Source organism: Protopterus annectens, chromosome 2.part0 (genome assembly GCF_019279795.1).
Source record: "Protopterus annectens isolate FY-2018-M chromosome 2.part0, PAN1.0, whole genome shotgun sequence".
NCBI classification, from domain to species: Eukaryota; Metazoa; Chordata; order Ceratodontiformes; family Protopteridae; genus Protopterus; species Protopterus annectens.
Window position 1 is genome coordinate 507,762,240 of NC_056728.1, and position 12,907 is coordinate 507,775,146.

A 12,907-nucleotide genomic window follows, 5' to 3' on the forward strand; every position below is an offset into this window, starting at 1 on the left:
CAGGATCTGTAAAAGCTCATTCAGCTAGAGCACAAGCAGTTTCTGCAGTTTTTTATGCCAAACCTCCCTTAGATGATACTTGTGCCGTGGCAACGTGCGCATCTCCTCGCACATTTATTACACATTACAAACTGGATCTAGTATCTAGGGGATAGGGGATGTGCATTGTTTGACTCAATGGTGCTCAGGAATATTCTTCCATGAGACCTCTCAGGGTTCATTTAGCTAGAAAATCTGCCCCACAGTCAAGGATAAGGTGAAGATTGACAACATCAGATAAAGAAGTTATGTCTTAACATAACTTTCCATCTGTGTTGTCGATCTTCACTTATCCTTAACATTCCCACCCTCCTTCCACCTACATTTAGGTCTCTTGGTGGATCGGACCGCTCCAAAGATTGGCTTTCTTTGTAGAGAGATAGATATGGCCTCAGACCTGTTATTTCATGCCTGTCACTATTGTTTGCAAACTCGATCTGAGGTAATCTTGTGAGGAGCATTATGGGTAGAGCTTAGCTTGAGAAGGTGCGAGCTGGAATAATGGCTGAGTCAGTTCTGAGGTTTGGAAATAAATCCACAGTCAAGGATAAGTGAAGATCGACAACACAGATAGAACTTTATGGTAAGATATAACTTCTTTTTTTATCATATTTCCTGTCAAATTATTGATCACTGTGAGTGGAATTTTCATAATCCAACCCTTTTCCATAAGATTCTATCTAAAAGATTAAAATAAAATATGGGACATTCAGAATGCTGCCTAATGTTATCCTGTTTGCGTTTCATTATGAGCGCTTTCATCCAGTAGACTTGAATGAGATTACATTTACTTGACATGTTTAAATGCTTCTGAAAAGTGGGTGTAGTGGAGGGCAGTTGTTGCCATTGGCAGTTAGTTTGACTGACTCTGTAGAATGATTGATCCAGATTAGCTCTCACCGTAATTGGAGGAAAGGAGCTAGTCTTCAATTTGTAGAGGTGGCCTAGTTGGACCAGTTGTTATTCTCCAGAAACCCTCTTTAACAGTGGAACATCTATCACAGTTATGTTCTTACTCTAATTCTTGTCTTTTTTTTTTCCTCTCTTAATTTTTCCAAAAAAGTCAGAGGTAGCACAAGAAAAATCAATAAATTATAACTGCTGCTGAAAAGGGTTAAATAGCACTGGGTCATGGGAGCCTTTGGGCTGTGTGTCTGCTTTTCTGGGAAATTAAGGACAATATCCCAGTCCAAAATTAAAGTTATTAGAAGCCTTTGAACTTGGATCAGTAACTCCATCTTCTCTGATTTTCATGTAGTGACAGTAGTCAGAAAGTCCATATACTTAATGCAGCTGATTGCTAAAGGAATATACAGATCCAGGGAGGTCACTGTCCCCTTTATTTAGCATTGATTAGGCTTATTACTGAATACAGTGTCCCCTTTGAGATGTACCTAATTAGACATAACAGACAACTAGAAAAGAACATAGATGTTCCTAGTTAAGATCACGGCCTTAAAAAAACGTAAGATATGCCTTGTTGTTTCTTGTGGTCCTATTGATATCACTTTGCTGGAAAACTTCTGCTTTTGTTTTTATTTTACTTGTTTGACAGTGTCATCTTCAGTTATATAATGTAGTTCACATTTTTCTGATTTTGGACTAGAAAGCTACTTTCCAGATTAATTCAGAGGAGATGATTTGCTGACCATTTCTCAGTAAATTTTGTAACCGTAGCCGAGTATTTTGCATTTGTTTAAACTTTGTTAATTTTGCACATTAAAGTCTGCTACTAAGAATTGGTGGTGTAAAGTTAAATGCAATCTGAGGTCCATGTAAGTTAACTAGCAAAAGCCTTTGGTTATTTCATACTTTCATCTTGCATTAAACTGTTAAACAATTAAGACATTGTCAGTGTATTATGGTAAATGTTCATAATTTTATTTATTTATTAGCACAGAGAATTGAAGAATTACAAGAGGCATTACGGAAAAAAGACGAAGAAATGAAGCAGATGGAAGACCTATACAAGAAGTACTTGGAAAAAGCCAAGAGTGTAAGCATGTTATCTGCCTTTTAGTTGTAACAAATAGCAGTCTGTGAATGCAAGTGTGATTTTATCATAGAGCTGTTATCATAGGAAATAACCACAGTCTTGTCCTTGGTATAAGAGATCTGTCTCAAGAATCAGACAAAGTAGAACTGCAACGTCATTTGTATTACCTGCCTTCATACTGGTGGTGCTCTGTCTCCAAAAATCCATGTCATCTGTGATTGAACCAGAAGAATGCATCTCTTTTTTGAGAAAGTAGTAATCTTTTCAGCATTTTAACATTTTTGATTGCAAAACATTATTTAGGCTGAACAGTGGTAGGACCTCTAGCAAGTCAAACTGGTACGTGAGAATGTTTACAGTGTTTGAAACGGTCAGTGTTAATTGTAAGGGTGACAGATGCAGTCGATTCATTGTTGTTGGGAATTAGCTGGAGGCAGAAGTCTGCCTTTTAGCCTTCCCTTCTTGGAGTTTTGAGATGCCCTGAGATCACAGCTGGAGCCTTCCCCTGACCCACAATGGCAGCCTTATACATGGTTAAAAGGTGAGCAACACTTGCCATTTTTCTTTTTTTTTGCCATTGCAATATGTTCACTTCTAACTAATTTCAAGAGAACAGGAAGTACCAATCTTGGGAAACACTTTTGCTTAACATAGACTCAATAATTGATTTGAAGATGTAATTTTTTATACTTTTGTGAGTAAGTATTTTCCAAGGGCTGTGGCATCTTCAGAAAAAATGCTAATAAGCGTGCTTGCTAAAGACCAATTCAACCCAAGTATCATCATCTGCAGTACCTTTGCTTTCTTGGCAGAATTGAGAAGTCTCCACCTGCAAGTCAGAGGATGTTTTTTGTTGGACTCAATCTCACAACCTTCCTCAAGTAGTACTTATCACTTGTGGCAGAGATGCCATTCCCTTTCCAAGCAGGATGTTCCTCTAGTAGAAGACGCAAGCATAAGATTTTGTGCATGAAACAGTGCAGGCATTATGAAAAAATATATAAAATATAAAAAGCCAAGCAAGTTATTTGTCAAGGAGCCAGTGGACAAAGAGTGACAGGCTATAGTGACCCTGTCAGATACAATGCGATATGATGGCATTAAAACTGGTTAGCCACTGGGCTGTCCACCTTCAGTTTTGTGATCTTTTGCTACTTTGTCCCCATATGTCTTGGCCCCTTTGCAGACAGAGTAACCTAGACATGGGTGGGACCTTCAGAGTGGATGCTGTTTTCCAGGCACTTGCAGTAAGAATCTGTACTTTGTAAATTTCTCCCCTGGTGTTATAGCAGTTCTCCCAACAAGAACTCCAAACCATTTTAGTGTGTGGAGGTCTGGAGGGCCACTGTTTATCCAGGCCCTTTAGATAATTTTACTTGAGAGCTTCCAGCTCAGATGTTCCAACGGCTGGCACCTGACAGCTGGGCAGCCGCCTTCATGACACCTGCGCCAGCCTTTGTCATTTTCAGTTACAGAATGTGCAACAGTCTCTAAACAGTCCATTGCTTAACATTGCAGGGCTACCGCATTGAAGAGGAAACTGGATTGCTCTCCCAACAGATTTATTATTGGCTTCAGATTTGGATAGTGAGGGACTGGATTTATTCCATGCATATCTTCTTCCCTTAGGCTGTAACACTGACAAAGTGAATATGTCATTGGGATGCCCTCCAGAGGCTGTCATCTTTGGAAAAACATTGAATTTGAAGAGGGAACATTTTATGTGGAGGTTAAAGGAGACTTTGGAGTCTCACACAAAGTGCCTTGGCATTTTGGATATTGGCGTGTAGGCCTGTAGCTGTTCCTTTGTTTTTTTCCCCAACACATGAGGTTGCTTTCAAGAATGCATTCCTAGAGCCCCAAAAAACTGAATACGTTGTATAAAGTGCAGTGCATGTGCAAGTTTCTTTACAAGAATGTAATAGTACATCCGGTAAAGGTACCAGTAGATGGTGCAAGGAGAGTCAAACTTATTCCAGGTGTCAGTGCTTTCCCCTAGTGATGAGAAAAGCGGGTTTGGTTTAGGAAGAAGACATGTAGTACTTCTGTTTTGACTGTATAAGCTAGTACTTTACAAGAAACACATGGTAAAATATCAGGGGAAACTTCTTGGTCGAGAAGACAAAGTGGCATGTAAGGGATGGAATATTTTGACTTGACTAGATGGCTATTAAATGAGCTTGCAGTGTATTAGACACAACAAGATAACAGTGATAGTTTTGCATAGCCATACTTTTCTGAGGGTCCAGCCTGTCCTACACGATGCCCCGTTTGTATAAAAATGTATTTGGTTCCCTTATTCTTAAGAAGTTAAATGTACTATATGTTTAGGCAAAAGACTTAGGTCAGTGAAGCAAATTTTTCTCCCAGATATTCCAAGGTAGTCTGAGAATTACCCTGCAAAGCAGTGACCCATTCAAAAAATGCAAACTAAGGCTTATTAGTTTAGACAAAAGGAGGACCTTGTAGAAGAAACAGGCCTGGTAAAGATGGTAGTGGCAGAGACAATCAGCAAGGCAGGTTGGGATGAGGAAAGTTTTCCTTGCTTCCTTAAAGGTAATGGGATGGTATTGACCACTGTACTTCCACTTGCCTCTCCATCTCTCCACCCTCCTACTCTACACATTCGAGACCTTATTTCCTCCAAGGCAGACTCACTCCATTTTGTTAAAGAAAACAAAATCATGCACTGAAGACAGAGATTATTAGCAAGGCAGCACAGTAAGAAAGTCACATGCAGCATAACAAGCTTCTTCGGTCTCAGAAAAAAATGATTACTCCATTTAATGTTACAGTCTTTATATAGAGTAAAACTAGCTTGAAATGTCCACTCTGCACTCAAGGATTGTCATTTTCTACAGTCACTATGGCTTCTGTGCTTGTTTTTTTCTCTTTCTGTAGAAATCAGTAGGTTAGGCAAAGTATTGAATCCAAGGAGAAATATGTTTGCATTCTTTTCCCACCAGTTAATTTCTATGTTTTGGTATTGCTGAATTACTCTGCATTTTTCATTTTTCTTTGCCATGGCAAGAGTTTCTTTTCCATTTTTTCCCACATTCTTGTTTGAACCTTTTTATCAGTTCTAAGTTGTTTAACATTTTCTACAGGTCATCCATCCAGCTGTGTTAAATGGCATTCTGCTCCTGTAATAGTGACCAAGTGGACGGGCATTTCCACCTTAAAAGTGTACTAGGCAAGTAGAGTGGAAGCTGATTGCCAGATTTTTCATCCATATCATATGTGGCACAGAAACTCCTGTGGACAATTTAGAGTTGCCAGTTTCCCTGCTACATAACTTTTGTGCTGTAGTAAACTGGAGCACCTGGAAAACACCCATATAAATATAGTGAGTACATGTAGACTCCACACAGAAGGCTCTCCAGCTGAGAGTCTAAATTGGGGACTTCTTGCTGTGAGCCCTTGCCACGTTTTAATAACAGGCACATCCAGAAGTGAGGGTTGACTTGTCATGTTGAATTTTTAAGTATCTGGTGCCATAGATTGATAGTAAAAAAATCACCTTTTGCCTACTGTAAATTAAGTACTGTCACTTGTACGCACTAAAATCCTGTATTTAACACTTGTGCCAGGACACATCTTGTTGCGACAGAAATCATCCATTGCTGATGGTCAATTTGGAAACAAATATCTAGAAGGCATCCAACAGTGTGGTGCTTTGTAGAGTTTGTCTGTTATAATCTGACACCTTTCAATGTTTGAATCCCATCAATATTTTACTTTTACAGATACTGTTGCACCATGGGGACAGATATAATAAGAATCATGTTTTGTATGTAGATGTATAGAAATCTTTTAAATTGCTTTATCTTGGGAAGTGAACTCTGTAATTGGGATGTTCCTTAAAGATTATCCAGAAATCAGTGTGTACAGATCATATTTCAGATTTAGAATGCAAAGAAGTATTTTGCTTTAATAGGTACTAAAACTGCAAAGGTACAGTTTTCAGGATTCTTCATAACAGCCCATCCATCAGAGAAGCCAAAACAGGGAGCCTTTCATTGCAAAAGTTGTTTCTTCATACCGGTTTTGACCCATTTCTTGGGACCATTGTCCATTTATTTATGTTCGTGACACAATCACCTTGCAGTGCCATGCCAGGATACTGCCAAGGACGCATTGATGTTCATCGTGTTACCCTGCTGCAGTCATCACACTTGGGTTATCCTGTCGTCAGGCGGTCCCGCAGTTGGCCGGAATTCCAAAGTCTTGGTCCGGCGTTGGTTGCTGTCGCCTCTTCCCTGACGTCAGTGCGCTAGGGGTATATATAGTGCAACCGACGCCATTTTCTTCAGTCTTTCTTGCCGTGCGGTGCCCGAAGCAGAAGCAGTTCGCAAGTGCCGGTCGGCCGACTCCTGAGATTTTTGAATTCGAATTTCAGACCGAAGTCTTCTATAAAGCTAAGTACCCCATTGGAGAAACTTTTCTTGCCTCAGACCGAGTTCAGAAAAAGTTAACAATTGTATTGCTTGTGGGAAGCAAATACCTCATAAGGATTTTCATTCTTATTGTATACCTTGCCTAGGCCCAGACCACGATGTTACTACTTGTCGGTTTTGTGCTAGGTTTAATAAGCGTACTATTAAAAGACACTTTGATTTCGCCCGACACTACTTCGGTAGGAAATTTAACTACACCATGCCGTCAGAGCAACCGACTACCGGTGTGCACAAAAAACGCAAGGATAAGAACAGACAGCCCAGGCCTAAGCCAGATTCCGAGACCTCGGCTGACCCGGTCTCCGGTCCTCAGTGAGGCTCCGACACAGCCCCTGACTACCGCAGATCTGGAACCCGAGACCGCTACGGAATTTTTGCCGGAATGCATCAGGCCGACACAGCCATTTAGTTCAGGCCCTTCCGACGACATTGCTGCAAAAGACGTCGGTGCTACAGAAACGCCATCGGTTTCTGAAGGTGTTTTCAGACCGACGACTCTCAGCATTAAAACGTTTTCTAAGTTGAAGGCTCCTACTAAATCTAAAAGGACTGCACTGCACTTCAGTCTCCTGTTCAAGGCCCCATGCCTAAGAAACAGATGCTCAAAATGGCTGAAGTTTTGATTTCTTTAATCAGGGGTTCCCAGCCCCCTCCTGACAAAAGGCCTAGACAAGAGGAAGATTATGCATCCTCTGAACAAGTGTCCATTTCTTCAGACTCCTCTGAGGACTAAGATTACTCCTACTCTCCTTATGAAGATTCTGATGCTGAGGACTCTATTCCCTCAGCTTCTCCTCCTGAAGACTACTCCTTTAGGGAAACTTTACACACTATGAGGGAACATTTTCACTGGGAGGGTCAGGACTACTCTGACTCCGAGAAAAGGCTCAGAGAGTTTCTTTTACTCCCCCAACACAGACCACTTGCCATCCCTCCAGTTTTGGACATTGTGGATGATGTCTATTTAAAATCCAGTTTGAACCCAGACTCTCTTCCTCCTGCTCCGGCTAAGCTTGACAGATACTATAGAGTGCCTGATTCACACAAATTTCTTTACAAAAGCCCTGTAGCTGACCCTGTAGCTGACCCAGAGACTATCTCCCAGTGTCCCAAGAGGGCTAAGGCTTCTATGGCTAAAAACCCAGTACCTTCTGAGAGGGATTCTAGAGCACTAGACCGGTGGGGGAAAAAGGTTTACACCTCAGCCACACTAGCTATGAGGGCACTGAATTGTCAATTTCACATGCTTAAGTATCAGCAATTCCTAATCTCTCAGTTAAAGCAAAGAATAACCACTCTCCCTCAACAATCTGAATTGAAAGAAGTACAGGATCTGTTGCATGCCACTGAGCAGGTGGGCAAACATACCTTACAATGTGGGTTTGATTCTTTGGAGGCCTCCTGCAGAGCAGCTGTCACTGGGTCCATTATACGTAGGCATGCTTGCTTAAAGGAACAAACTCTGCCTGATCATGTTAAAGCAAAACTACTAGATGCTCCCTTACAGCAGGATGTTCTTTTTGGAGTTAGAGCAGAAGAAGTTTTTAAAAAAATGGAGGATAAGGCAAAATCTATGCAGACAGTCAAACTGGCCAACAAAAAATTGGTCCTTTCCAGCGACTGACAGACCACAGAGGGGTAAATACAGATGCCCAAGGGGCAGAGGACAACCACAAGCCCATTATAAACCTCGCCAATGGGGCACTACAACACAGAAGGGAGGAGAAGACAGGTCTCAATCCACCAGAAGACAGACTCGGTGACTTGCACCTCATCTGGCCATCAATACTCTCTTGGCAGCCCCCTTGGGGGAAAACTCTCACTTTTTGCAGACAACTGGCACATTGTCACAAAGGACAAATGGGTCCTAGACATAATTTTAAGAGGATACAGATTCCACTTTCACACCTTGCCAATGAAAAGAGGAATGCCAAACCTGCCACAAAATCAATGGGCAGAGGCACAAAAGCAAATTACAGCTCTCATGGACATGAGAGCCATTCAACTGGTACCTACTCGAGAGCAAGGCCAAGGATTTTACTCAAGACTCTTTCTAGTTCCCAGAAAGGACAATGCCTGGAGACCAATTCTGGACCTCTCAATTCTAAACACTTACTTACAAGTATCCAAATTCAAGATGCTAACACTACAGCAGCTACTTCACTTGTTGGGCAAGGAAGCATGGCTAGTAATGTTGGACCTCAAGGAGCATACCTGCATGCCCCTATCAGACAAAGTTGCAGAAGATACCTCAGTTTCATTGCAGGTTCAACCCATTACCAATTCTCTGCACTGCCCTTTGGCTTATCTACTGCACCCAGAGTCTTCACAAAATGCCTGGCACCAGTAATTGCATACTGCAAACAAAGAGGAATTCAAATATATCCATACCTGGACGACTGCCTCATCCAAGCAGAAAGTAAAGACATTCTCTTACATCATCTGGCCTTTGTAAAGCATCTACTAAACTGCCTGGGGTACACAGTAAATGAAAAGAAGTCTAAACTAGTACCCTCACAAAAAATGACATTCCTGATTGCCACCTTGAATACAACGGCCCAGAAGGCTTATCTTACTCCAGACAAGCAACTACAACTGACTCAATATTTCAAGACAATGGCAACAAAGACCCAATTAACTGCAAGAAAAATTCTGCAGGCCTTGGGCTTCATGGCATCTTGCATACTAATAATACCATTTGCAAAGCTGCATATGAGGAAATTACAGTGGTACCTAAAAAGCGTATGGTCTCAACACAGCCACAGCTTGGACACAATGACATCTCTCATTCCCTGCCTACAGCAGGAATTTCTATGGTGGTCACAGGCATGTCACCTCAACAAAGGTCAGCCTTTCACCTTGCCCCCAGCCAGGCAAACTATCACAACAGATGCTTCAGACTACGCCTGGTGGGCACACATGGCAAGACAATGCATTCAAGGCCTATGGACCGCAGATCAAAGAAATCTGCACATAAATCAAAAAGAGATGCTAGCTGTACAAAAAGCTCTGACAGCCTTCAAGGATCTATTACATCCAGGACAACTTGCAATTAAGACGGACAACGCCACAGTAATGTGGTACATAAACAAACAAGGGGGTACACATTCCTACCCTCTATGCAGGCAAGCAATGACCTTATGGAACACAGCTCTGGCTTACCAAGTTCAGTTACAAGCTCAATTCCTACCAGGACAGAAGAACACATTGGCAGATGACCTCAGCAGAAACATCAAGGATCCCCACGAGTGGAAACTGGATCCACAAATATTTGCAATGATAACTCAAAAATGGGGCCTTCCAGACATAGACCTGTTTGCCAGTCCTCAAAACTATCAACTAACAAAATTTTGTACAAGGACATTCCACCAACAAGCTTGGAAAGTGGACGCACTCTCTTTCAGTTGGAAAAACCTGACAGTATATGCCTTCCCTCCTTTACCTCTCCTCACAAAGGTTCTTCTGAAAGTCAAAAAGGAGAGACCACGACTGATTCTCATAACCCCAGACTGGCCACGCCAGCACTGGTACCCGCTATTGAGAAATATGGCCCACAGCCCTCCATGGATGTTGCCTCAAATCCCCCATTTGCTCACGCAACAAAACAGTCAGATTCTCCACAGCCAGCTCAAAACTTTAAATCTGACTGCATGGCAAATCAACTAAACATCCAACCAGCTCCCCTTTCACAAGCAGTTCTGGATGTTATTCTGGAAGCCAGGAGGCCAAGCACCAGGAAGGCTTAATCGGACAAATGGAAAAGGTTTTGTGCCTGGAACCAAGCTCAAGGCCAAGACACAATTCAGCCTCACATGCCTCACATTCTACAGTATTTAGCTGAGATGTTGCACAAAGGACTTCCTTTTTCCTCCATTAAAATCCATGCTTCAGCTATTTCAGCTCACTACAACATGGATCCACCTTTATTTTCACATCCTCTTCTAAGGCAGTTCCTCAGAGGGACGAAAAACATTAGACCACCCAGGAGAGCTCCTACACCAACATGGGATCTCAATTTTGTTCTGGAAAAACTAATGCTACCTCCCTTTGAACCAGCTTTCTCTGCAGATCTTCAGTTCCTATCATGGAAGACTGCCCTGCTCCTAGCAATAACTTCAGCTAGAAGAGTTTCAGGGCTACAGGCACTAATGGCTGTGGAACCTTTCCTCACAGAGTTTCTCTACGAACTAATCCTTCCTTTATGCCTAAGGTGGTTTCCAGTGTGGCTTTAAATCAAACCATCCACTTACCCACCTTCTTCCCAAATCCACAGAACAAAGGTGAGAGACTCCTGCATTCCTTGGACATTCACAGGCAACTTCGTTCCTACTTGGACAAAACTAAGGCTTTCAGAAAATCTGACCAGCTCTTTGTATCCTATGCTACAGCTTCTCAAGGGAAGGCTATATCAAAGCAAACCATTTCTAAATGGATAGGTCATTGCATACGTTTCTGCTATACACATCATGGGAAACCAGTCCCTGCTACCATTAGGTCCTACTCTACTAGGGCAACAGCTACCTCTACAGCCTTTCTCAGTGGGGTTCCAACCAAGGAGATTTTAGAAGCTGCAACTTGGAGTTCAGTACACACCTTTACCAGACACCATCACTTACCCCTCTACTCTAAGACCAGGGCGGACTTCACCGCTGCAGTTCTGCAGGGCCTTATAGCCTCCACTAACCCTCTATGATACCTCCCCCCCACCTTAGCTTTGGGATTCAACCCAAGTGTGATGACTGCAGCAGGGTAACACGATGAACATAGTACAGTTTTGTACCTACCATAAATGTAGATGTTCGAGTGTTCACCCTGCTGCAGTCCAGGTTACCCTCCCTCCATCCCCTCTGATCTACTGACTAAATCTCTTCAATACCTTACTGATGTATTTCTTATAGCTGAAGGGATTTTGTGTTTGTGCAGAGGTCACTCCATTTGGTACTTTTGACCACCTTTTTTGGGGGCACCTGACATCTGGGGCAAGAAAAACTGAAGAAAATGGTGTCTGTTGCACTATATATACCCTGGCGCACTGACGTCAGGGAAGAGGCGACAGCAACCGACGCCGGACCAAGACTTTGGAATTCCGGCCGACTGTGGGACCGCCTGATGACAGGATAACCTAAGTGTGATGACTGTAGCAGGGTGAACACTCGAACATCTACATTTATGGTAGGTACAAAACTGTACTTTACTTGTGTTGGGAATACATGTGACTCTTATGTTGGTGTCTGTGCTGATTGCATTTCCTTGAACTGGAAGTTGCAGAAGAACTGCTTTTTTAAGTGGTGCGGCTGTAGTACCTTGTGATAGTCTAAATCCCATGGTGCTAATACCTGCTATATTTAGGACTCCTGTTGTAGTTTCAGATGCATTCTAAGAGAGTATCGATACTTGCTTATAGCCCCTGTGAAAATCAGGTTTACACTGAAGTTACAAATTTGTGCACTTTTGTTACAGATTTGTAATATTTCTGTTAGATATGTTTAATGCCTTTGAAATAATCCAGGCACTGTATCCAGTGAAATTATATAATGGGCTTCATTTCAATAGGTCATTCTGCTTTTAAGGACCATTAATGACTTGCTTCTAGTTGAACCATTAATAATATTTTTTTTCACGTACAGAAGGAAGAATTAAGTATTAGTACCCTGAGTGCATCGACTACAATAGTATCTGAGTTTATCTGTTAAAAATCACAACTGTAATAGTTATTGGTCTGTATTTTTCATACCTTTACTTATAACACGTGGTTCTGAGCCTAGAGCACTGTACAGCAATCTTTTATAAATAATGTTCAAGTAATAATAATGTTTGGATTGTTAGAAAATATTATGATTTCTTTTGTCAAACTAACCAAACGTCGGAATCAAGGAAATGTTTACAAATAAATGCTCTCCACTCAGAAAAAATCAGTGATTCTGTAGCATGTGCTAAAGTCACACATGTAACAATAAGGGAAGATGGCATCAGATAATTTTGTGATAGCTTTACCCTACTGTGAAAGATGCAATAAAAATGTCAGATGGTTTTAGCATAGGCCATCAAGATTGTTTCTGACAAAAGTAGCTACATTTCAACAGTGCATTTTGAAAAAAAATTCTTGTCTTCTAAAATCCTGAAACCTAGAAGTGGGGACAGTATCAGTCCTTCTTATTTACTACTTTGTATTGGTAAGTATGCACAAGTGTCTTTTTTTTTAACCTCTGTGTTTTATCCAGTAGAACATTGTCTGAAAATCCGTTCAGTTTTAAACAGCCTCTCCAAATCTGTATTCTGAGTGTCTGCCTTTTGGTAGCATTTAGTCAATATTTTTTACTCATTCCAGAAAGTGGTGTTCATATTTTTGTTTATTTGACACAGAATGTTCGTTGATTAGAAGTAGCTAAAGTATTGTATTGCATATATCTGTAAT

At 41.5% G+C, this 12,907-nt stretch overlaps 1 protein-coding gene across 1 annotated transcript in view; it reads left to right on the forward strand.

Moving 5' to 3' along the window:
* Nucleotides 1-12,907, forward strand: part of HOOK3 (hook microtubule tethering protein 3) — a 2,251,851-nt gene that overhangs the window by 2,025,643 nt on the left and 213,301 nt on the right. The window contains exon 19 of the mRNA XM_044060904.1: nucleotides 1,935-2,035. Within this exon, the coding sequence (XP_043916839.1) occupies nucleotides 1,935-2,035 (101 nt within the window). The remainder of the gene's footprint in view (nucleotides 1-1,934; nucleotides 2,036-12,907) is intronic.